The 22,192-nt window shown below is 47.3% G+C and overlaps 1 protein-coding gene across 7 annotated transcripts in view; it reads left to right on the top strand.

Moving 5' to 3' along the window:
* LOC123753533 (trichohyalin) overlaps positions 1-22,192 on the top strand; it is a 460,426-nt gene extending 438,234 nt beyond the window's left edge. For 6 of the 7 annotated variants that reach the window (XM_069311058.1, XM_069311057.1, XM_069311059.1 and 3 more), the window contains 7 exons: positions 722-889; positions 2,711-2,888; positions 5,953-6,108; positions 9,790-9,926; positions 16,021-16,277; positions 18,634-18,821; positions 22,049-22,187. In XM_069311058.1, the coding sequence (XP_069167159.1) occupies positions 722-889; positions 2,711-2,888; positions 5,953-6,108; positions 9,790-9,926; positions 16,021-16,277; positions 18,634-18,739 (1,002 nt within the window). In that variant the 3' untranslated portion in view covers positions 18,740-18,821; positions 22,049-22,187. Of the gene's footprint in view, positions 1-721; positions 890-2,710; positions 2,889-5,952; positions 6,109-9,789; positions 9,927-16,020; positions 16,278-18,633; positions 18,822-22,048 lie in introns of all 7 variants that reach the window. The other variant, XM_069311054.1, reaches the window with a different exon arrangement.

Genomic DNA, 22,192 nt, shown 5'->3' with positions numbered 1-22,192 from the left:
TCAAGACTAAAGTGTAGCTGTGGCAACAGGGCTACACCCCGTCTGTGCATTCTATCTTTCTATATTGATATCCTCGAGGGAAGATTGCATTTCCTATAACACTTTTTAGTTTTGTTTCTGTTATCACGATAATATGTGGTTGTTTTTTTCTACCACTCATTCCTGTAATTCTGCCACTTTATTTGCAATGTCATCTGCATTTGGGGGTGATAGAGAGAGGTGCAAGGGGTGGGGGATACAGGGGGGCAGTAGTGATGGTGACCGAAGGAGTGATGATAATATCGGTACTCCCCGACAGTAATATTTCCGCACGACATGCCACAGAAAACGGATTAGACCCCCCCCCCCCCGTCCTCAAGCACATATTACGACATACGCTTTCTCGGCCGCCCGTTTAGAACACGTCCCCGTCAGAATATTTCATTACAATGTCCGTCCAAACAGTCAAGATCAAAATTAAGGCTATTGTTATGTTTCACAAGGAACTGCTGTTTCTTGGAACTCGTTTCGCTCACCTACGACACACATCAATTACCCTTGAAACTTACACTCCCCCCTTGAAACGCTCCCCCTTGAAACTTACGCTCCCCCTTGAAACTTACACTCCCCCTTGAAACTTACACTCCCCCCTTGAAACTTACGCTCCCCCCTTGAAACTTACGCTCCCCCCTTGAAACTTACGCCCCCCCTTAAAACTTTCCCCCACTCTGCCCCTTGACAGTGGGAGGATAAACTGAGGTCTGAGTGCTCGAGGCTGAAGGCTGAGCTGGACGGCCTCCACGCCGAGGAGAAGCACCTGGCGGTGGAGTCGATGAAGGTGCAGAAGGAGCAGGAGATCAGGGCGCTCAAGCAGTCGTGGGAGCTTCGTCAGGAGGAGATGACCAAGGAGGTGAGTGATCCTTGCTCCCTTCTTCATTATACCACGTCTTCATTATAGGATATCTTCATTATACCACGTCTTCATTATAGGATATCTTCATTATACCGCGTCTTCATTATACTGTCTTCATTATAGGATATCTTCATTATACCACGTCTTCATTATACTGTCTTCATTATAGGATATCTTCATTATACCACGTCTTCATTATACTGTCTTCATTATAGGATATCTTCATTATACCACGTCTTCATTATACTGTCTTTATTATAGGATATCTTCATTATACCACGTCTTCATTATAGGATATCTTCATTATACCGCGTCTTCATTATACTGTCTTCATTATAGGATATCTTCATTATACCACGTCTTCATTATACTGTCTTTATTATAGGATATCTTCATTATACCACGTCTTCATTATACTGTCTTCATTATAGGATATCTTCATTATACCACGTCTTCATTATACTGTCTTTATTATAGGATATCTTCATTATACTGTCTTTATTATAGGATATCTTCATTATACCACGTCTTCATTATAGGATATCTTCATTATACCACGTCTTCATTATACTGTCTTCATTATAGGATATCTTCTTTATACCACGTCTTCATTATAGGATATCTTCATTATACCACGTCTTCATTATACTGTCTTCATTATAGGATATCTTCATTATACCACGTCTTCATTATAGGATATCTTCATTATACCACGTCTTCATTATACTGTCTTCATTATAGGATATCTTCTTTATACCACGTCTTCATTATAGGATATCTTCATTATATCACGTCTTCATTATAGGATATCTTCATTATACCACGTCTTCATTATACTGTCTTCATTATTGGATATCTTCATTATACCACGTCTTCGTTATAGGATATCTTCATTATACCACGTCTTCATTATAGGATATCTTCATTATACCACGTCTTCATTATAGGATATCTTCATTATACCACGTCTTCATTATAGGATATCTTCATTATACCACGTCTTCATTATAGGATATCTTCTTTATACCACGTCTTCATTATAGGATATCTTCATTATACCACGTCTTCATTATAGGATATCTTCATTATACCACGTCTTCATTATAGGATATCTTCATTATACCACGTCTTCATTATTGGATATCTTCATTATACCACGTCTTCATTATAGGATATCTTCATTATATGACAGAGAATAGAGCAATGATGTGTCCTGAGTGTGACCCCCCTCCCTGCTGGGCATATCCTGAGTGTGACCCCCTCCCTGCTGGGCATATCTTGAGTGTGACCCCCCTCCCTGCTGGGCATATCCTGAGTGTGACCCCCTCCCTGCTGGGCATATCTTGAGTGTGACCCCCCTCCCTGCTGGGCATATCCTGAGTGTGACCCCTCCCTGCTGGGCATATCCTGAGTGTGACCCCCTCCCTGCTGGGCATATCCTGAGTGTGACCCCCTCCCTGCTGGACATATCCTGAGTGTGACCCCCCTCCCTGCTGGACATATCCTGAGTGTGACCCCCTCCCTGCTGGGCATATCCTGAGTGTGACCCCCTCGCTGCTGGCCATATCCTGAGTGTGACCCCCTCCCTGCTGGACATATCCTGAGTGTGACCCCCTCCCTGCTGGACATATCCTGAGTGTGACCCCCTCCCTGCTGGGCATATCCTGAGTGTGACCCCCTCCCTGCTGGCCATATCCTGAGTGACCCCCTCCCTGCTGGGCATATCCTGAGTGTGACCCCCTCCCTGCTGGGCATATCCTGAGTGTGACCCCTTCCCTGATGGGCATATCCTGAGTGTGACATCTCCTCCTTGTGCAGATCTCGACCCTGAAGGACAGCCTGACGGACAAAGACGCCTACTATCACAAGGAGCTGGAGAACCTTCGCACCAACGCCGACAGAGACGTTTGGGACCTTCGGCGGAAGCTGCAGAGGAGTGACGAGAAGAGCTGGTCCCAGCAAGAGTACCTACAGGAGAAGCACCACGAGGAGATGGGTGAGTAACCCTCCCCCACCTTCACTACAATAACCACGGGCTCGCCATAGCCCGTGCTGCTTGGAGCTTTTTGGTACCAAGTAGCGAATCATTAACAACAACAACAACATTCCCCCACTACCTGTGACTGGGGTGGGGGGGGGGGGTGTCCAGTACCCCCACTACCTGTGACTGGGGTGGAGGGGTGTCCAGTACCCCCACTACCTGTGACTGGGTGGGGGGGTGTGTCCAGTACCCCCACTACCTGTGACTGGGGGGGGGTCCAGTACCCCCACTACCTGTGCTGGGGGGTCCAGTACCCCACTACCTGTGCTGGGGGTCCAGTACCCCCACTACCTGTGACTGGGGGGTGTCCAGTACCCCCACTACCTGTGCTTGGGGGGTCCAGTACCCCCACTACCTGTGCTGGGGGGTCCAGTACCCCCACTACCTGTGCTGGGGGTCCAGTACCCCCACTACCTGTGCTGGGGGTCCAGTACCCCCACTACCTGTGCTGGGGGTCCAGTACCTCCACTACCTGTGCTGGGGGTCCAGTACCCCCACTACCTGTGCTGGGGGTCCAGTACCCCCACTACCTGTGCTGGGGTCCAGTACCCCCACTACCTGTGCTGGGGGGGTCCAGTACCCCCACTACCTGTGCTGGGGGGGTCCAGTACCCCCACTACCTGTGCTGGGGGGGTCCAGTACCCCCACTACCTGTGCTGGGGGGGTCCAGTACCCCCACTACCTGTGCTGGGGGGGTCCAGTACCCCCACTACCTGTGCTGGGGGTCCAGTACAACTCCCTTTAGCCTCCAGTGATTGGTCATCAGTTCAAAATATGCCAAAAATATGCAATAAATGAAAACTGGTTCGATTTCAATCAAATATTTTTGACGAGTTGTATATGAAAAGTGTTTCATCTGGTCCAAGTCTCAGCATCGTAGGGTAAATAGGAAGGGAGAAAAAAAATATATTGATTTAAGTGTCAAAATTTTTGTCCAAAATGGGCAAAAATTAAGCAGGCGACGAGTCACAATAACGTGGCTAAAGTATGTTGACCAGACCACACACTAGAAGGTGAAGGGACGACGACGTTTCGGTCCGTCCTGGACCATTCTCCATCGACTTGAGAATGGTCCAGGACGGACCGAAACGTCGTCGTCCAACCCCTTCTCGCACTTGCGTATAGTCAATATTGGCTTATTTAATAAGTGCATATGTGACATACTAATTGATTGTGAATATTTTAGTTTACCTTGAAAAGCTTCATAGAAAACACCGACCTCACCTAACCTTCTTAGTATGTTAAGATACGCATCTTATTGCTTCTTAATTACAGCTATTACATAACCTATACCGTTGTTAACATACTAAGAAGGTTAGGTGAGGTCGGTGTTTTCTATGAAGCTTTTCAAGGTAAACTAAAATATTCACAATCAAATTAGTATGTCACATATGCACTTATTAAATAAGCCAATATTGACTGAAGGCAAGTGCGAGAACGGGTTGCGTCGTCGTCCCTTCACCTTCTAGTGTGTGGTCTGGTCAACAATTAACATCAAACACAAGTGTCAACTGAACTCATGTCTATGACTCTCAGCTATCATAACAGCATATATTAAAAAAAATAATTAGTTTTATAAAAAAAAAATTAAGTTAAAAAAAATTGATTTTTTTTTCATTTTTTTTTTGTTTATCGGACGATTTGCATGAAACTTATACACCTGACTACACGTAAGCCTATCTGTAAGGGGGTCAGTTTTGGAGGAAATTGGTTAATGTCAACCTCAGCCATAGATGGCAGCACTTTAGAATTTATTTTTGAATTAATTATTTTTGAAGTAACATAAATGTAGTCCCTACTCCTTTATTTTTATTCACTTTACATAAACTTTACATATGAGGTGTAAGTTTCATGTCTCTAAAATCTTATACAGGCGTTTTTTCCTAAGTACATTTATTGATTTTATAATAACAATAAACATGATATATTTTCATAATTTCACGCCTCACCATCCCTCACAACGCCTCACCACGCCTCACCATCCCTCACAACGCCTCACCACGCCTCACCACGCCTCACCACGCCTCACCACGCCTCACCACGCCTCACCACGCCTCACCACGCCTCACCACGTCTCACCACGCCTCACCACGCCTCACCACGCCTCACCACGCCTCACCACGCCTCACCACGCCTCACCACGCCTCACCACGCCTCACCACGCCTCACCACGCCTCACCACGCCTCACCACCCCTCACCACCCCTCACCACCCCTCACCACGCCTCACCACCCCTCACCACGCCTCACCACCCCTCACCACGCCTCACCACCCCTCACCACGCCTCACCACCCCTCATAACGCCTCACCACCCCTCACCACGCCTCACCACCCCTCACCACCCCTCACCACCCCTCACCACCCTTCACAACGCCTCACCACCCCTTACCACCCCTCACTACGCCTCACCACCCCTCACCACGCCTCACCACCCCTCACCACGCCTCACCACCCCTCATAACGCCTCACCACCCCTCACCACGCCTCACCACCCCTCACCACCCCTCACCACGCCTCACCACCCCTCACCACCCCTCACCACCCCTCACCACGCCTCACCACCCCTCACAACGCCTCACAACGCCTCACCACGCCTCACCACCCCTCACAACGCCTCACCACGCCTCACCACCCCTCACCCCCCTCACCACGCCTCACCACCCCTCACCACCCCTCACCACCCCTCACCACCCCTCACCACGCCTCACCACCCCTCACCACCCCTCACCACGCCTCACCACCCCTCACAACGCCTCACAACGCCTCACCACGCCTCACCACCCCTCACAACGCCTCACCACGCCTCACCACCCCTCACCCCCCCTCACCACGCCTCACCACCCCTCACCACCCCTCACCACCCCTCACCACCCCTCACCACCCCTCACCACGCCTCACCACGCCTCACCACCCCTCACCACCCCTCACAACGCCTCACCACGCCTCACCACGCCTCACCACCCCTCACAACGCCTCACCACGCCTCACCACCCCTCACCACGCCTCACGTGCCCCTCAGAGCGCCTACGAGGAGACTACAAGGATAGGGTGCTGGACCTGGAGGCGCGTCTGGCCGTGGCCATGGAACACTCGGACGAGGAGAGTCGTCTACAGGCGGAGAAACACCACAATGACGAGATGGAGTACCTGTGTGAACAGCACCGGCTCAGTATGGGTGGGTACTGCCCCCTAGTGTGTGTGGTGTGGGGGGGGGGGGTGTGTGTGTGGGGGGGGGTGTGGGTGGGGGTGTGTGTGGGTGCGTGGGGGTGTGTGGGGGGGGGGTGTGGGTGGGGGGGGGTGTGTGGGTGGGGGTGTGTGTGGGGGGGGGTGTGGGGTGTGTGTGTGTGGGGGGGTGAGTGGGGGTGTATGGGGTGTGGGGTGTGTGGGTGGGTGGGGGGGTGTGGGTGGGTGGGGGGGTGTGGGGTGTGTGTGTGTGTGTGGGGGGGGGGGGTGTGTGTGTGGGTGTGTGTGTGGTGGGTGTGTGTGTACTCACCTATTTGTACTCACCTATTTGTGCTTGCGAGGGTTGAGCTTTGGCTCTTTGGTCCCGCCTCTCAACTGTCAATCAACTGGTGTACAGGTTCCTGAGCCTACTGGGCTCTATCATATATACACTTGAAACTGTGTATGGAGTCAGCCTCCACCACATCACTGCCTAATGCATTCCATCCGTTAACTACTCTGACACTGAAAAAGTTCCTTCTAACGTCTCTGTGGCTCATGTGGGTACTCAGTTTCCACCTGTGTCCCCTTGTCCGCGTCCCACCAGTGTTAAATAGTTTATCCTTGTTTACCCGGTCGATTCCCCTGAGGATTTTGTAGGTTGTGATCATGTCTCCCCTTACTCTTTTGTCTTCCAGTGTCGTTAGGTGCATTTCCCGCAGCCTTTCCTCGTAACTCATGCCTCGTAGTTCTGGGACTAACCTAGTGGCATACCTTTGGACTTTTTCCAGCTTCGTCTTGTGCTTGACAAGGTACGGGCTCCATGCTGGGGCCGCATACTCAATGATTGGTTTTACATATGTGGTGTGCAAGGTTCTGAATGATTCCTTTCTCAGGTTCCTGAACGCTGTTCTGATGTTAGCTAGCCTCGCATATGCCGCAGACGTTATTCTTTTTATGTGGGCTTCAGGAGACAGGTTTGGTGTGATATCAACTCCGAAATCTTTCTCTCTGTCTGTTTCATTAAGTACTTCATCTCCTATTCTGTATCCTGTGTCTGGCCTCCTGTTTCCACTGCCTAGTTTCCTTACTTTGCTTTTACTCGGGTTGAACTTCAACAGCCATTTGTTGGACCATTCACTCAGTCTGTCTAGGTCATCTTGTAGCCTCCTACTATCATCCTCAGTTTCAATTCTCCTCATAATTTTTGCATCATCAGCAAACATTGAGAGAAACGATTTTATACCCTCTGGGAGATCATTTACATACATCAGAAACAGTATAGGTCCAAGGACTGACCCCTGCGGGACTCCACTTGTAACGTCTCGCCAATTTGAGACCTCACTCCTCACACTGACTCGTTGTCTCCTGTTGCTTAGGTACTCCTGTATCCAACGGAGTACCTTCCCTTTCACTCCAGCCTGCATCTCCAGCTTTTTCACTAGCCTCTTGTGTGGCACTGTATCAAAGGCTTTCTGACAATCCAAAAATATGCAGTCTGCCCACCCTTCTCTTTCTTGCCTGATTTTTGTTGCCTGTCGTAGAATTCAAGTAACCCTGTGAAGCAGGACCTGCCATCCCTGAACCCATGTTGATGCTGTGTTACAAAGTTCCTTCACTCCAGATGCTCCACTAGCTTTCTTCGCACAATCTTCTCCATCAGCTTGCATGGTATGCAGGTTAGGGACACTGGCCTGTAGTTCAGTGCCTCCTGTCTATCCCCTTTCTTGTATATCGGGACTACGTTAGCGTGTGTGTGTGTGTGTGTGTGTGTGTGTGTGTGTGTGTGTGTGTGTGTGTGTAATTACCTAGGTAATTACCTAAGTGTAGTTACAGGATGAGAGCTACGCTCGTGGTGTCCCGTCTTCCCAGCACTCTTTGTCATATAACGCTTTGAAACTACTGACGGTCTTGGCCTCCACCACCTTCTCACCTAACTTGTTCCAACCGTCTACCACTCTGTTTGCGAAAGTGAATTTTCTTATATTTCTTCGGCATCTGTGTTTAGCTAGTTTATATCTATAACCTCTTGTTCTTAAGGTTCCAGGTCTCAGGAAATCTTCCCTATCGATTTTATCAATTCCTGTTACTATTTTGTATGTAGTGATCATATCACCTCTTTTTCTTCTGTCTTCTAGTTTTGGCATATTTAATGCCCGTAGCTCTTGCCCTTCAGTTCTGGGAGCCACTTAGTAGCATGTCTTTGCACCTTTTCCAGTTTGTTGATGTGCTTCTTAAGATATGGGCACCACACAACCGCTGCATATTCTAGCTTTGGCCTAACAAAAGTCGTGAACAATTTCTTTAGTATATCGCCATCCATGTATTTAAAAGCAATTCTGAAGTTAGAAAGTGTGGCATAGGCTCCTCGCACAATATTCTTTATGTGGTCCTCAGGTGATAGTTTTCTATCTAGAACCACCCCTAGATCTCTTTCTTTATCAGAATTCTTTAAAGATTTCTCACATAATATATAGGTTGTGTGGGGTCTATGTTCTCCTATTCCACATTCCATAACATGGCATTTATTAACATTAAATTCCATTTGCCAATTGGTGCTCCATATACTTATTATGCTCCATATACGTGTGTGTGTGTACTCACCTAGTTGTACTCACCTAGTTGTGTTTGCGGGGGTTGAGCTCTGGCTCTTTGGTCCCGCCTCTCAACCGTCAATCAACAGGTGTACAGATTCCTGAGCCTTTCGGGGTCTATCATATCTACACTTGAAACTGTGTATGGAGTCAGCCTCCACCACATCACTGCCTAATGCATTCCATTTGTCAACCACTCTGACACTAAAAAAGTTCTTTCTAATATCTCTCTGGCTCATTTGGGCACTCAGTTTCCACCTGTGTCCCCTTCTGCGTGTTCCCCTTGTGTTAAATAGACTGTCTTTATCTACCCTATCAATTCCCTTCAGAATCTTGAATGTGGTGATCATGTCCCCCCTAACTCTTCTGTCTTCCAGCGAAGTGAGGTTTAATTCCCGTAGTCTCTCCTCGTAGCTCATACCTCTCAGCTCGGGTACTAGTCTGGTGGCAAACCTTTGAACCTTTTCCAGTTTAGTCTTATCCTTGACTAGATATGGACTCCATGCTGGGGCTGCATACTCCAGGATTGGCCTGACATATGTGGTATACAAAGTTCTGAATGATTCTTTACACAAGTTTCTGAATGCCGTTCGTATGTTGGCCAGCCTGGCATATGCCGCTGATGTTATCCGCTTGATATGTGTGTGTGTGTGTGTGTGTGTGTGTGTGAGAGACACACATGTACCCCTCTCTGTTTGATCTCTTATGTACATGTAAGGGTGATAGATAGATCCAGAGAGAGAGAGAGAGAGAGAGAGAGAGAGAGAGAGAGAGAGAGAGAGAGAGAGAGAGAGAGAGAGAGAGAGAGGCAGGTGCACACACAAATCAATAAAATAATCGTGTGTTTGTAAACAAAACCTATTAATGAAAATAACTTTACTAACTTCTTTACTTCGTTAGTAAGTTTGGGATTTACAGACTATGTATTAGGGCCACCTTCCTAGTTACAATATCAGGGGGATCGTAGCGACAATAGAACCTCCTGATCCTCCTCCCAATCCTAAGGGTGCCCCCTGGGAGTAGCCTCCCAGGGTGCCCCTTGGGAGTAGCCTCCCAGGGTGCCTCTCCCACAATAATCACCTGGACTCCCCCTCCCACAGAGCGGCTGAGAGAGGAGCTGGAAGCTGAGAAGTTCCAAGCGGTGGAGGAGGCTCGAGTGATTGTCTCCAAGCACTTGGAGTACGTCAACACTACCCTCAGGGAGCAGCTGGCCGAGGCCCTCACCGCCAACAATCAGGTCAGGGGCTACAACAGTCAGGTCAGGGGCTACAACAGTCAGGGGATATAACAGTCAGGTCAGGGGCTACAACAGTCAGGTCAGGGGCTACAACAGTCAGGTCTGGGGCTACAACAGTCAGGTCAGGGGCTACAACAGTCAGGTCAGGGACTACAACAGTCAGGTCAGGGGCTACAACAGTCAGGTCAGGGACTAGAACAGTCAGGTCAGGGGCTACAACAGTCAGGTCAGGGGCTACAACAGTCAGGTCAGGGGCTGCAACAGTCAGGTCAGGGGCTACAACAGTCAGGTCAGGGGCTACAACAGTCAGGTCAGGGGCTACAACAGTCAGGTCAGGGACTACAACAGTCAGGTCAGGGGCTACAACAGTCAGGTCAGGAGCTACAACAGTCAGGTCAGGGACTACAACAGTCAGGTCAGGGGCTACAACAGTCAGGTCAGGGGCTACAACAGTCAGGTCAGGGGCTGCAACAGTCAGGTCAGGGGCTACAACAGTCAGGTCAGGGACTACAACAGTCAGGTCAGGGGCTACACCAGTCAGGTCAGGGGCTACAACAGTCAGGTCAGGGGCTACAACAGTCAGGTCAGGGGCTACAACAGTCAGGTCAGGGGCTACAACAGTCAGGTCAGGGGCTATAACAGTCAGGTCAGGGACTACACCAGTCAGGTCAGGGGCTACAACAGTCAGGTCAGGGACTACAACAGTCAGGTCAGGGACTACAACAGTCAGGTCAGGGGCTACAACAGTCAGGTCAGGGGCTACAACAGTCAGGTCAGGGACTACAACAGTCAGGTCAGGGGCTACAACAGTCAGGTCAGGGACTACAACAGTCAGGTCAGGGGCTACAACAGTCAGGTCAGGGGCTATAACAGTCAGGTCAGGGGCTACAACAGTCAGGTCAGGGGCTACAACAGTCAGGTCAGGGGCTACAACAGTCAGGTCAGGGGCTACAACAGTCAGGTCAGGGGCTACAACAGTCAGGTCAGGGGCTACAACAGTCAGGTCAGGGGCTACACCAGTCAGGTCAGGGACTACAACAGTCAGGTCAGGGGCTACAACAGTCAGGTCAGGGGCTACAACAGTCAGGTCAGGGGCTACAACAGTCAGGTCAGGGGCTACAACAGTCAGGTCAGGGGCTACAACAGTCAGGTCAGGGACTACAACAGTCAGGTCAGGGACTACAACAGTCAGGTCAGGGACTACACCAGTCAGGTCAGGGACTACACCAGTCAGGTCAGGGGCTATAACAGTCAGGTCAGGGGCTACAACAGTCAGGTCAGGGGCTACAACAGTCAGGTCAGGGGCTACAACAGTCAGGTCAGGGGCTACAACAGTCAGATCAGGGACTACAACAGTCAGGTCAGGGGCTACAACAGTCAGGTCAGGGACTACAACAGTCAGGTCAGGGGCTACAACAGTCAGGTCAGGGGCTACAACAGTCAGGTCAGGGGCTACAACAGTCAGGTCAGGGGCTACAACAGTCAGGTCAGGGGCTACAACAGTCAGGTCAGGGGCTACAACAGTCAGGTCAGGGGCTACAACAGTCAGGTCAGGGGCTACAACAGTCAGGTCAGGGGCTACAACAGTCAGATCAGGGACTACAACAGTCAGGTCAGGGGCTACAACAGTCAGGTCAGGGACTACAACAGTCAGGTCAGGGGCTACAACAGTCAGGTCAGGGGCTACAACAGTCAGGTCAGGGGCTACAACAGTCAGGTCAGGGGCTACAACAGTCAGGTCAGGGGCTACAACAGTCAGGTCAGGGGCTACAACAGTCAGATCAGGGACTACAACAGTCAGGTCAGGGGCTACAACAGTCAGGTCAGGGGCTACAACAGTCAGATCAGGGACTACAACAGTCAGGTCAGGGGCTACAACAGTCAGGTCAGGGACTACAACAGTCAGGTCAGGGGCTACAACAGTCAGGTCAGGGGCTACAACAGTCAGGTCAGGGGCTACAACAGTCAGGTCAGGGGCTACAACAGTCAGGTCAGGGGCTACAACAGTCAGATCAGGGACTACAACAGTCAGGTCAGGGGCTACAACAGTCAGGTCAGGGGCTACAACAGTCAGGTCAGGGGCTACAACAGTCAGGTCAGGGGCTACAACAGTCAGGTCAGGGGCTACAACAGTCAGGTCAGGGGCTACAACAGTCAGGTCAGGGGCTACAACAGTCAGGTCAGGGACTACAACAGTCAGGTCAGGGGCTACAACAGTAAGGTCAGGGGCTACAACAGTCAGGTCAGGGGCTACAACAGTCAGGTCAGGGGCTACAACAGTCAGGTCAGGGGCTACAACAGTCAGGTCAGGGGCTACAACAGTCAGGTCAGGGGCTACAACAGTCAGGTCAGGGGCTACAACAGTCAGGTCAGGGGCTACAACAGTCAGGTCAGGGGCTACAACAGTCAAGTCAGGGGCTACAACAGTCAAGTCAGGGGCTACACCAGTCAGGTCAGGGGCTACACCAGTCAGGTCAGGGGCTACAACAGTCAGGTCAGGGGCTACAACAGTCAGGTCAGGGGCTACAACAGTCAGGTCAGGGGCTACAACAGTCAGGTCAGGGGCTACAACAGTCAGGTCAGGGGCTACAACAGTCAGGTCAGGGGCTACAACAGTCAGGTCAGGGGCTACAACAGTCAAGTCAGGGGCTACAACAGTCAAGTCAGGGGCTACACCAGTCAGGTCAGGGGCTACACCAGTCAGGTCAGGGGCTACAACAGTCAGGTCAGGGGCTACAACAGTCAAGTCAGGGGCTACAACAGTCAAGTCAGGGGCTACACCAGTCAGGTCAGGGGCTACAACAGTCAGGTCAGGGGCTACAACAGTCAGGTCAGGGGCTACAACAGTCAGGTCAGGGGCTACAACAGTCAGGTCAGGGGCTACAACAGTCAAGTCAGGGACTACAACAGTCAGGTCAGGGACTACAACAGTCAGGTCAGGGGCTACAACAGTCAAGTCAGGGGCTACACCAGTCAGGTCAGGGGCTACAACAGTCAGGTCAGGAGCTACAACAGTCGGGTCAGGGGCTACAACAGTCAGGTCAGGGGCTATAACAGTCAGGTCAGGGGCTACAACAGTCAGGTCAGGGGCTACAACAGTCAGGTCAGGGACTACAACAGTCAGATCAGGGACTACAACAGTCAGGTCAGGGGCTACAACAGTCAGGTCAGGGGCTACACCAGTCAGGTCAGGGGCTACAACAGTCAGGTCAGGGACTACATCAGTCAGGTCAGGGGCTATAACAGTCAGGTCAGGGACTACACCAGTCAGGTCAGGGGCTACAACAGTCAAGTCAGGGGCTATAACAGTCAGGTCAGGGGCTACAACAGTCAGGTCAGGGGCTACACCAGTCAAGTCAGGGGCTACACCAGTCAAGTCAGGGGCTACAACAGTCAGGTCAGGGGCTACAACAGTCAGGTCAGGGACTACACCAGTCAGGTCAGGGGCTACAACAGTCAGGTCAGGGACTACAACAGTCAGGTCAGGGGCTACAACAGTCAAGTCAGGGGCTACAACAGTCAGGTCAGGGGCTACAACAGTCAGGTCAGGGGCTACAACAGTCAGGTCAGGGGCTACAACAGTCAGGTCAGGGGCTACAACAGTCAGGTCAGGGGCTACAACAGTCAGGTCAGGGGCTACAACAGTCAGGTCAGGGGCTACAACAGTCAGGTCAGGGACTACAACAGTCAGGTCAGGGGCTACAACAGTCAGGTCAGGGGCTACAACAGTCAAGTCAGGGGCTACAACAGTCAGGTCAGGGGCTACAACAGTCAGGTCAGGGGCTACAACAGTCAGGTCAGGGGCTACAACAGTCAGGTCAGGGGCTACAACAGTCAGGTCAGGGGCTACAACAGTCAGGTCAGGGGCTACAACAGTCAGGTCAGGGGCTACAACAGTCAAGTCAGGGGCTACAACAGTCAGGTCAGGGGCTACAACAGTCAGGTCAGGGGCTACAACAGTCAGGTCAGGGGCTACAACAGTCAGGTCAGGGGCTACAACAGTCAAGTCAGGGGCTACAACAGTCAGGTCAGGGGCTACAACAGTCAGGTCAGGGGCTACAACAGTCAGGTCAGGGGCTACAACAGTCAAGTCAGGGGCTACAACAGTCAGGTCAGGGGCTACAACAGTCAGGTCAGGGGCTACAACAGTCAGGTCAGGGGCTACAACAGTCAAGTCAGGGGCTACAACAGTCAGGTCAGGGGCTACAACAGTCAGGTCAGGGGCTACAACAGTCAAGTCAGGGGCTACAACAGTCAGGTCAGGGGCTACAACAGTCAGGTCAGGGGCTAACTACACCAATTATATTACATTTCAAACACCTCACTTGACCCGCGATTAAAATTCCAAGGAACGTCGACGTTTTAGCGACGGAATTCCATTATAACGACGCAATTACGTTGTAACGACGTTATTACATTGCCAGTGGTGGGGGACAATGGCCAGCAGTAACGGTAACTCAGCCTTGATAACGGGGGAACGGCCGTTACCCTTTAGACACTGTCCCCGCTGGCCAATGGCGTCATTACGTCGTAACAACGCTAAAAAAATAACGGTATATTTGCGTTGTGCGTTGACGTTTAAGTATATTTGACGTATTCTAAATTCAAAATTTTCTAAATTTATTCTAAATTGATGTTCGTTGTAGTTGTAAAACGTTCGTTGAACGTTTTAATGACGTCATCAATAAATATATTCAATTAGGACCTAATTAGCAACTTGTTGATACTGATTATTTAAGAGTTAATTACGTCACGCTCTGACAAGGGTCTAATTGGTGGTGGTGTTGGTCTAACCAGACTAGTGGTCGTATTCTTGAGATGATTTCGGGGCTTAGTGTCCCCTTGGCCCGGTCCTCGACCAAGCCTCCACCCCCCAGGAAGCAGCCCGTGACAGCTGACTATAACTCCCAGGTACCTATTTTACTGCTAGGTAACAGGGGCATCAGGGTGAAAGAAACTGTCCATTGTTTCTCTCCGGCGCCCCGGGATCGAACCCGGGACCACAGGATCACGCGTCTAGTGTTCTGTCCACTCAGCCACCGGCTCACTTGTTGTTTAAGATTTGCTACCTTGAACAAAACGCCTCAAGTAGCACGGGCTATGGTGAGCCCGGCTCACTGTTCATTCTTCACAAGTGGCTTCAAGTGGGAGGACAGGTTCAGTGTTCACAACTACTATCTGTCCTCTTAATGCAGCACATTTGTGACGTTATCGTCTCCCCTCCGTACACAAACGAGGTGGTTTAGTGCGGTGGTTGACTAGGCCAGGAATGATAGGCTCTGGTGACGCAAGAAGCACGTCGATGTGTACGCATGACGCAGCGTCACAACTGCTTGGTGAATTACCACAAGAAATGAAATATTCGCAGGTCATTCCCCACGTGGCCTCTTCATTGTGTGTTAAGTGCTTTGTAGGTGGTGGTTCCCTGAGGGAGGCTCGCTAATTGCCTCGTTCCCAGGCGCCCGCGGCCTCCACGATAATTACTCACTCACCCAGTTTTCCACGACCATGGCGTGTTCAACACCATTGTGGTGGTTGGGTGTGTATGTGGGTGTGTGTGTGTGTGTGTATTCACCTAGTTGTGCTTGCGGGGGTTGAGCTCTGGCTCTTTGGTCCCGCCTCTCAACTGTCAATCAACTGGTGTACAGGTTCCTGAGCCTATTGGGCTCTATCATATCTACATTTGAAACTGTGTATGGAGTCAGCCTCCACCACATCACTGCCTAGTGCATTCCATTTACTAACTATGTGTATGTGTATGTGTGTGATGCACACAGCAACAGCCTGACCACACATTGCTTTGGAGCCGGTCGGCCGAGCGAACAGCACGCTGGACTTGTGATCCTGTCGTCCCGGGTTCGATCCCGGGCGCCGGCGAGAAACAATGAGCAGAGTTTCTTTCACCCTATGCCCCTGTTACCTAGCAGTAAAATAGGTACCTGGGTGCTAGTCAGCTGTCACGGGCTGCTTCCTGGGGGTGGAGGCCTGGTCGAGGATCGGGCCGCGGGGACACTAAAAAGCCCCAAAATCATCTCAAGATAACCTCAAGACACATGCTAAACTCCCTCCCCCAACACTACCTCTCCCTCGACAGTACCGCGAGGAACTGGAAGCGACCAAGTCGGCCTTGACGCTGAGAGAGGAAGTCATCGCCTCGCTGGAGGAGGACCTGACCAGAGTGAAGGATGCTGAGGGCGTCGTCGCCGCCAGTTGCACCACCTCTCAGACCTCCCTCGCCTCCTCACACGACTCTAGCAGCTCCCACGGCTCCACCAACTCCCAAGACAGACTCAGTCTCTCCGAGTCCGTGGGGGCGTCTCTCGACAGCCAAGACGACGCTCAAAAGTCAGGGTAAATAAGCTCTTCCTCTTTAAGCTCACAACAACCTTGTTGAACCTCTGACATACTCCTCATTAACCTTTATAAGCTGATATATATATATATATATATATATATATATATATATATATATATATATATATATATATATATATATATATATATATATATATATATCTTTATATATATATATTCTTTATAAGCTGATATATATATATATATATATATATATATATATATATATATATATATATATATATATATATATATAATATATATATAATATTGACCCGTATAGTTAGTAAGGTTAGAGGAAAAATTCTATTGATGTATTTCAGTGTTTATAGGACATTTAATAGGTCCGTAGGTGACAAAAGCTGGGTATATTTATACATATATGTATACGTATATAAACATACATAGTGTAATATGCATGGTACAGCAATTCACTATTCTGAGCTATAGATCTGATGTAGAATGAATAACCCTGATATAGATCTGATCTGATATAGAATGAATGCATGGTGTATAACCCCTGTTCTCTAAGAGGAACTTGGTGTATGGGTGGTGTGAACTCTTTGGTCTTCTTCTAACTGTTCACTCTAGTATGTCATAGTAGTTAGCAAAGCATAGTAGTTAGCTAAGCACAGTAGTTAGCAAAGTAACTTAGTGTGAAGCAGCTTCAAAATGGCCGCTACCATTTTGAAAGTCGAATTTTGAAATTTGAAAGTAGAATTTGGTCAAACTGGAAAAGGTTTTGTATTTATGTTGCTAATAAACCCTAACCTAACCATCCTAGGCATATTACACTGTATCTGAGGCCTAAAATAGTACATATACGTACTATAGTAGGCCTAAGAATATTTATGTTCGGTTTTGAGCCTTATTTTTCCGGCCGCTTTAAAGTGATGGCTTCTCTTCTGATGGAAATATTTGATATATTATTCACAATGAATAATACACAGGCTCCAAAGAATATTAAATGTAATATTTCTTACTTCTTGACTTTTGGTTTAAATATAGCGTGGTGTCCCTTGCGGTGTTCTTCCTATTCTTCAAATATCTCTCCTCTGACATTGCTGTGGCGTTGATCAGCCTAGGTTGAGTAATTTTGCCCCTGCACTTGGGCATGGGGCAGAATTACTCAAATACAACCTTGCCCCTGCACTTGGGCATGGGGCAGAATTACTCAAATACAACCTTGCCCCTGCACTTGGGCATGGGCAAGGTTGTAGAGTAGACATTGGGGCAGGAGTAACAGCAGAGTTCATGATGCAGTGCCCAAAAGTGGTGCAATCCACTATATGTATTTTGATGTGGGCATGTATGCGTACCCAGGTAGGCCCAGGACAAAGACCCATCAATACCCGGCCATCTGCGTTCATGCATTCCCTTCTTTTTCATTTTTTTTAAATACTTCTACTGCAAAATGGAGGCTTGTATAGTTAGATGTGTTGATAGTTTTGATATAGAAGCTATAAAGATTTTCGTTAGAATAGAAGTTGATTGCACTGGAGGTGGTGGTGGTGGTGCATTCCTCCGCCCTGCCACACTGAACACCACAAGAATGTTTCACATTGTTACAGTAACACAATGTAAAACAGCATTGTAGTTGTGTTGTACAATGTAGAACATCATTGTAGTTACATTGCAGCAATGTAAAACAGCATTGTAGTTGTGTTGTACAATGTAGAACATCATTGTAGTTACATTGCAGCAATGTAAAACAGCATTGTAGTTGTGTTGTACAATGTAGAACATCATTGTAGTTACATTGCAGCAATGTAAAACAGCATTATAGTTGTGTTGTAACATTGTAAAACATCATTGTCGTTACGCTATGTGTGTGTGTGTGTGTGTGTGTGTGTGTGTGTGTGTGAGAGTGTGAGTGTGAGTGTGAGTGTGTGTGTGTGTGTGTGTGTGTGTGCAACCCGTTCTCGCAAATTCGTAAAGTCAATATTGACTTATTAACTACGTGCATAGGTGATATACTAAACATAATAGATACCCTTACAAAGATTCATAGAAAACACCGACCTTACCTAACCTTGTTAGTATCTTAAGATAAGCATCTTATTGCTTCGTAATTACAATTATTACTTAACCTATACCTATTATAGGTTAGGTAATAATTGTAATTACGAAGCAATTAGATGCTTATCTTAACATACTAAGTAGGTTAGGTAAGGTCGGTGTTTTCTATGAATCTTTTTAAGAGTATCTATTATGTTAAGTATGTCACCTATGCACATATTTAATAATTCAATATTGACTTATAAAATTTGCGAGAACGGGTTGGTGTGTGTATCTTGGGCTCTCTGCTTCACCTCTGCTTCTCATACTGATGTGTGCCCATTTTCTGTGGTAGTGGTAGCGGCCTGTTGGGCAAGGTATTTGGAAGTGGGTGGTTCACCGGGTCGAAGACCAAGGAGAGCAGTAGGCGAGGGAGTGGCCCGGGCAAGCCGTCCACCTGAACACTCTTCCCTCCTCCCTCCGTCGACCCCGTCACAAGTCTACGGAGTTCACCCGCCAGATTTCATTTACGCCTCTGCTCAGGTGCTAACTTTTTTTTTTCTCCATTAACATGTAATACAATTTTTTTTTCTTTTATTGTGTTTATTGTTTAGGTAGATGGGCATAGTTTGCCAGATCTGCAGCATGCGAAGTGGATTAAATGTGACTTAGTTGCATGCCTGACCTCTATATTTGCATGTTACACAACACCGCGCTTAAACATTCATACCCTTAAACGAATTCCTTTTGGCCTGCGTTAGACCCTCACTCACTGAGCTTCTAGGATGTCTGAGGGGAACTCTGCTGTTATCACTTTGCTCCGGAATATTAGGAAAAAGAGTCTATGGAAGCCTCCAGCAAACATGCGACGTAACTACAACGTTACAGCAACGCTTTTTTATAATCACGTTTCTACATCGTTGTAGTTATGTTGTATGTTAGTTGTAATAAATGTTAAGTTAGTAGATGAGCAACAACCTAGAAGCTGTGCATGCTGGCGTCTCTACACCCTCCTTCAGGAACTCTCACTGCATGTCAGTAGTTGGCGGCTCCTTCAAGTAAACTACCACCCCCCCCCCCAGATCCACCCCATCTCTCCTCCCCAAATACTGCTCAGTCCAACTCTTGCCTTAACGAATCATTTGGAAAGTAACATTTTCCCCAATAACCAATTTAGTGCTCAATTTCGGTGAAATTCTATTTTTTTTGTTTAAAGAGATTTGGGAATATAATTTTTGTTATGAATAAAGCAGACCAAATGCACAAATTAATTTTAGACTTAGTATTCGACAATAATTTAGTATTCAGATTCATAATGGAATAGATGATTAAGTTCCTCCTGTGCTGTATTGGGAGTGAGGTAATATATCAACATTAACTTAGCTTACTGCTAGACCATCCGAGACACTTGTCCCACTATGTAATATTTTGACCAGACCACACACTAGAAGTTGAAGGGACGACGACGTTTCGGTCCGTCCTGGACCATTCTCAATCGACTTGAGAATGGTCCAGGACGGACCGAAACGTCGTCGTCCCTTCACCTTCTAGTGTGTGGTCTGGTCAACATACTTCAGCCACGTTATTGTGACTCATCGCCTGCATGTAATATTTTGGTTCTAGATGACGAGTTACAGTAACATGGCTCTAGAGTAGACACTCAACCCTCAAATCCGGAAAGGAAAAATTGACGACGTTTCGGTCCGTCTTGGACTAATATCAAGCCATTGAATGGGACATGATATGACTTGATAAAGACCCAGAATGGACTGAATCATCAAATTTAAAATTTTTACATTTGTAAGTTGGGTATCTAATCCTCAGGGTATATAATACCTTTGACATTATAGTTTTGGGTTCCAAAGGAAATTTTAGAATCTTTTCAGTATTCCACGACACAGACGTAATAGTCTTCCCGGATTTGGGACAAGTGGCTTATACAGTATTAACATTTAAGTGTTTCTATAATTGTGTAAAATTTAACTTACGAAGAAAGTTAAATTTTAACTAAATTTTAAAGTTAATTTCATGTAAAATTTAACATAAGAAGAAATCATGGCGTTTCTTTATTTTGTTTTCAAATTTTACTATTTTCTGTTTGAGAAGATTAATAGTTTCTTCAGGCTATTACTACTCTGTTTCTGCATATACAAGTTGCAGGAAGGCACCGATATTCCACTGCCCGTAAGAACTAGACCACTTACAGCTAGTTTTGAGATCATATCAAAACTACTTTTTAATTAATTTGGGCAAAGGAACTGTTGCAGTTTTCGTCATGTTACTGTCAATCCATCCTCCTGTTAGACAGTACTTATAGTGACAATGTGGACAATTTGAAAGTAGAATTTGGTACTGTTGAATTAGGACAAACTGGAAAAGGTTTTGTATTTATATTGCTAAATAAACCCTAACCTAACCATCCTAGGCCTAATACACTGTATCTGAGGCCTAAAATAGTACATATACGTACTATAGTAGGCCTAAAAATATTTATGTTCGGTTTTGAGCCATATTTTTCCGGCCGCTTTAAAGTGAATAACAAAAAATTTCACCATCTAATTGTCCAATACGTCAATGTAATGTAATCCTTGTACGAGGGTCCTTATAGTAACACAAGTACTATCTATACAGAGAACTACGGGCTCACCATAGCCCGTGCTACTTGGAACTTTTTGTGCCAGGTAGCGAATCTTTAACAACAATCTTTACAGAAGGATGGGTTGCTTAATCCTCCAATCCCTCTTACGGTCGTGCATGTCCTTCTTGAATGTCCTGACTTCCAGGACGAGCGTGTGTCTTGCTTTCCGACCGCCCCTCGCGGTCACCTGTCCCTCGATAGAATTCTTGGTGACTCGGATACTTTTGATATCGTTCGCCTCATGCGTTTTTGTTCTCGTATTGGCATCCTTGGTGATATTTAGCGCCCTCTGATTATTTTCCGTACTTGATGGTGCTACATAGCCTTCCCGGTTTGGTGCCTTCTTTTGATAATTACTTACTTACTTAATCCTCCAAACGGACCCGAGAATTGTAGCACAGTTGTGTGTTTAGTTTGACTCGGGTCTGAAGTAATGTTGTCTCGCGTGTTACCCTTACACTTGTGGCTGGCTAGACTGTGATTGCTAATCCCTAAATGCCTTAACCAAAGACAAACGCAATATAGTCGAGTAATATTTATTACATCAACATAGGATCACAAATTGATGTAAAGTGAAATCGAAATTGGATAAACGTTGTTGTTTTATTAAATCCACGTAAGATCAACGTTGATGTAAAGTTAAATCCAACTAGGATCAGCATTGATGCGACGTAAAATCCACTGTGGGTTAAGATTGATGCAACGTTAAATCCACAGAGGAGCAACGTTGATGCGACCTTAAATTAACATAGCATGAACGTTGATGTAGCACTATATGCACATAGGATCGACGTTGATGCCTCAATAAATCCACATAGGATCAAAGTTTATGCAACATTAAGCCATGTGGGATTACATATTTAATGTTAAGGAATTGAATTACTGCTGCCGACGAGAAGAATGACAGGTTAATTAAAAAACAAAAAAAAATATACTTTTTCTGTATTTACATAAATCAGATTCTTGCATAACACTTTGGCCCTATACATACACGCCCCATACATTGCCCCTCGTATACATACACGTTATAAAGAGTAAACGAAAGGGGAACATGAATAAATGGACTAAATTTATCATTATTGTGATGTTCGGAAGCTCGTTACTAAAAAATTATTATTTTGTTTTTCCCCAGGTTCGGATAACTCTAATTCGAAGCACCGAGACATGCTTCGAGCCTCAAGATCATGTCTTCAGAGGTGTTTACTGAAAGTCTTCCTTCATCACTCATTACGACGTTCTCATCAGATGACATCATCAACAGTTATTTATTCTCTCA

The sequence above is a fragment of the Procambarus clarkii genome, chromosome 69, assembly GCF_040958095.1.
Source record: "Procambarus clarkii isolate CNS0578487 chromosome 69, FALCON_Pclarkii_2.0, whole genome shotgun sequence".
In the NCBI taxonomy this organism is placed as follows: domain Eukaryota; kingdom Metazoa; phylum Arthropoda; class Malacostraca; order Decapoda; family Cambaridae; genus Procambarus; species Procambarus clarkii.
The sequence above is the reverse complement of the archived record's forward strand: the minus strand, read 5'-3'. Positions and strand labels throughout refer to the sequence as shown.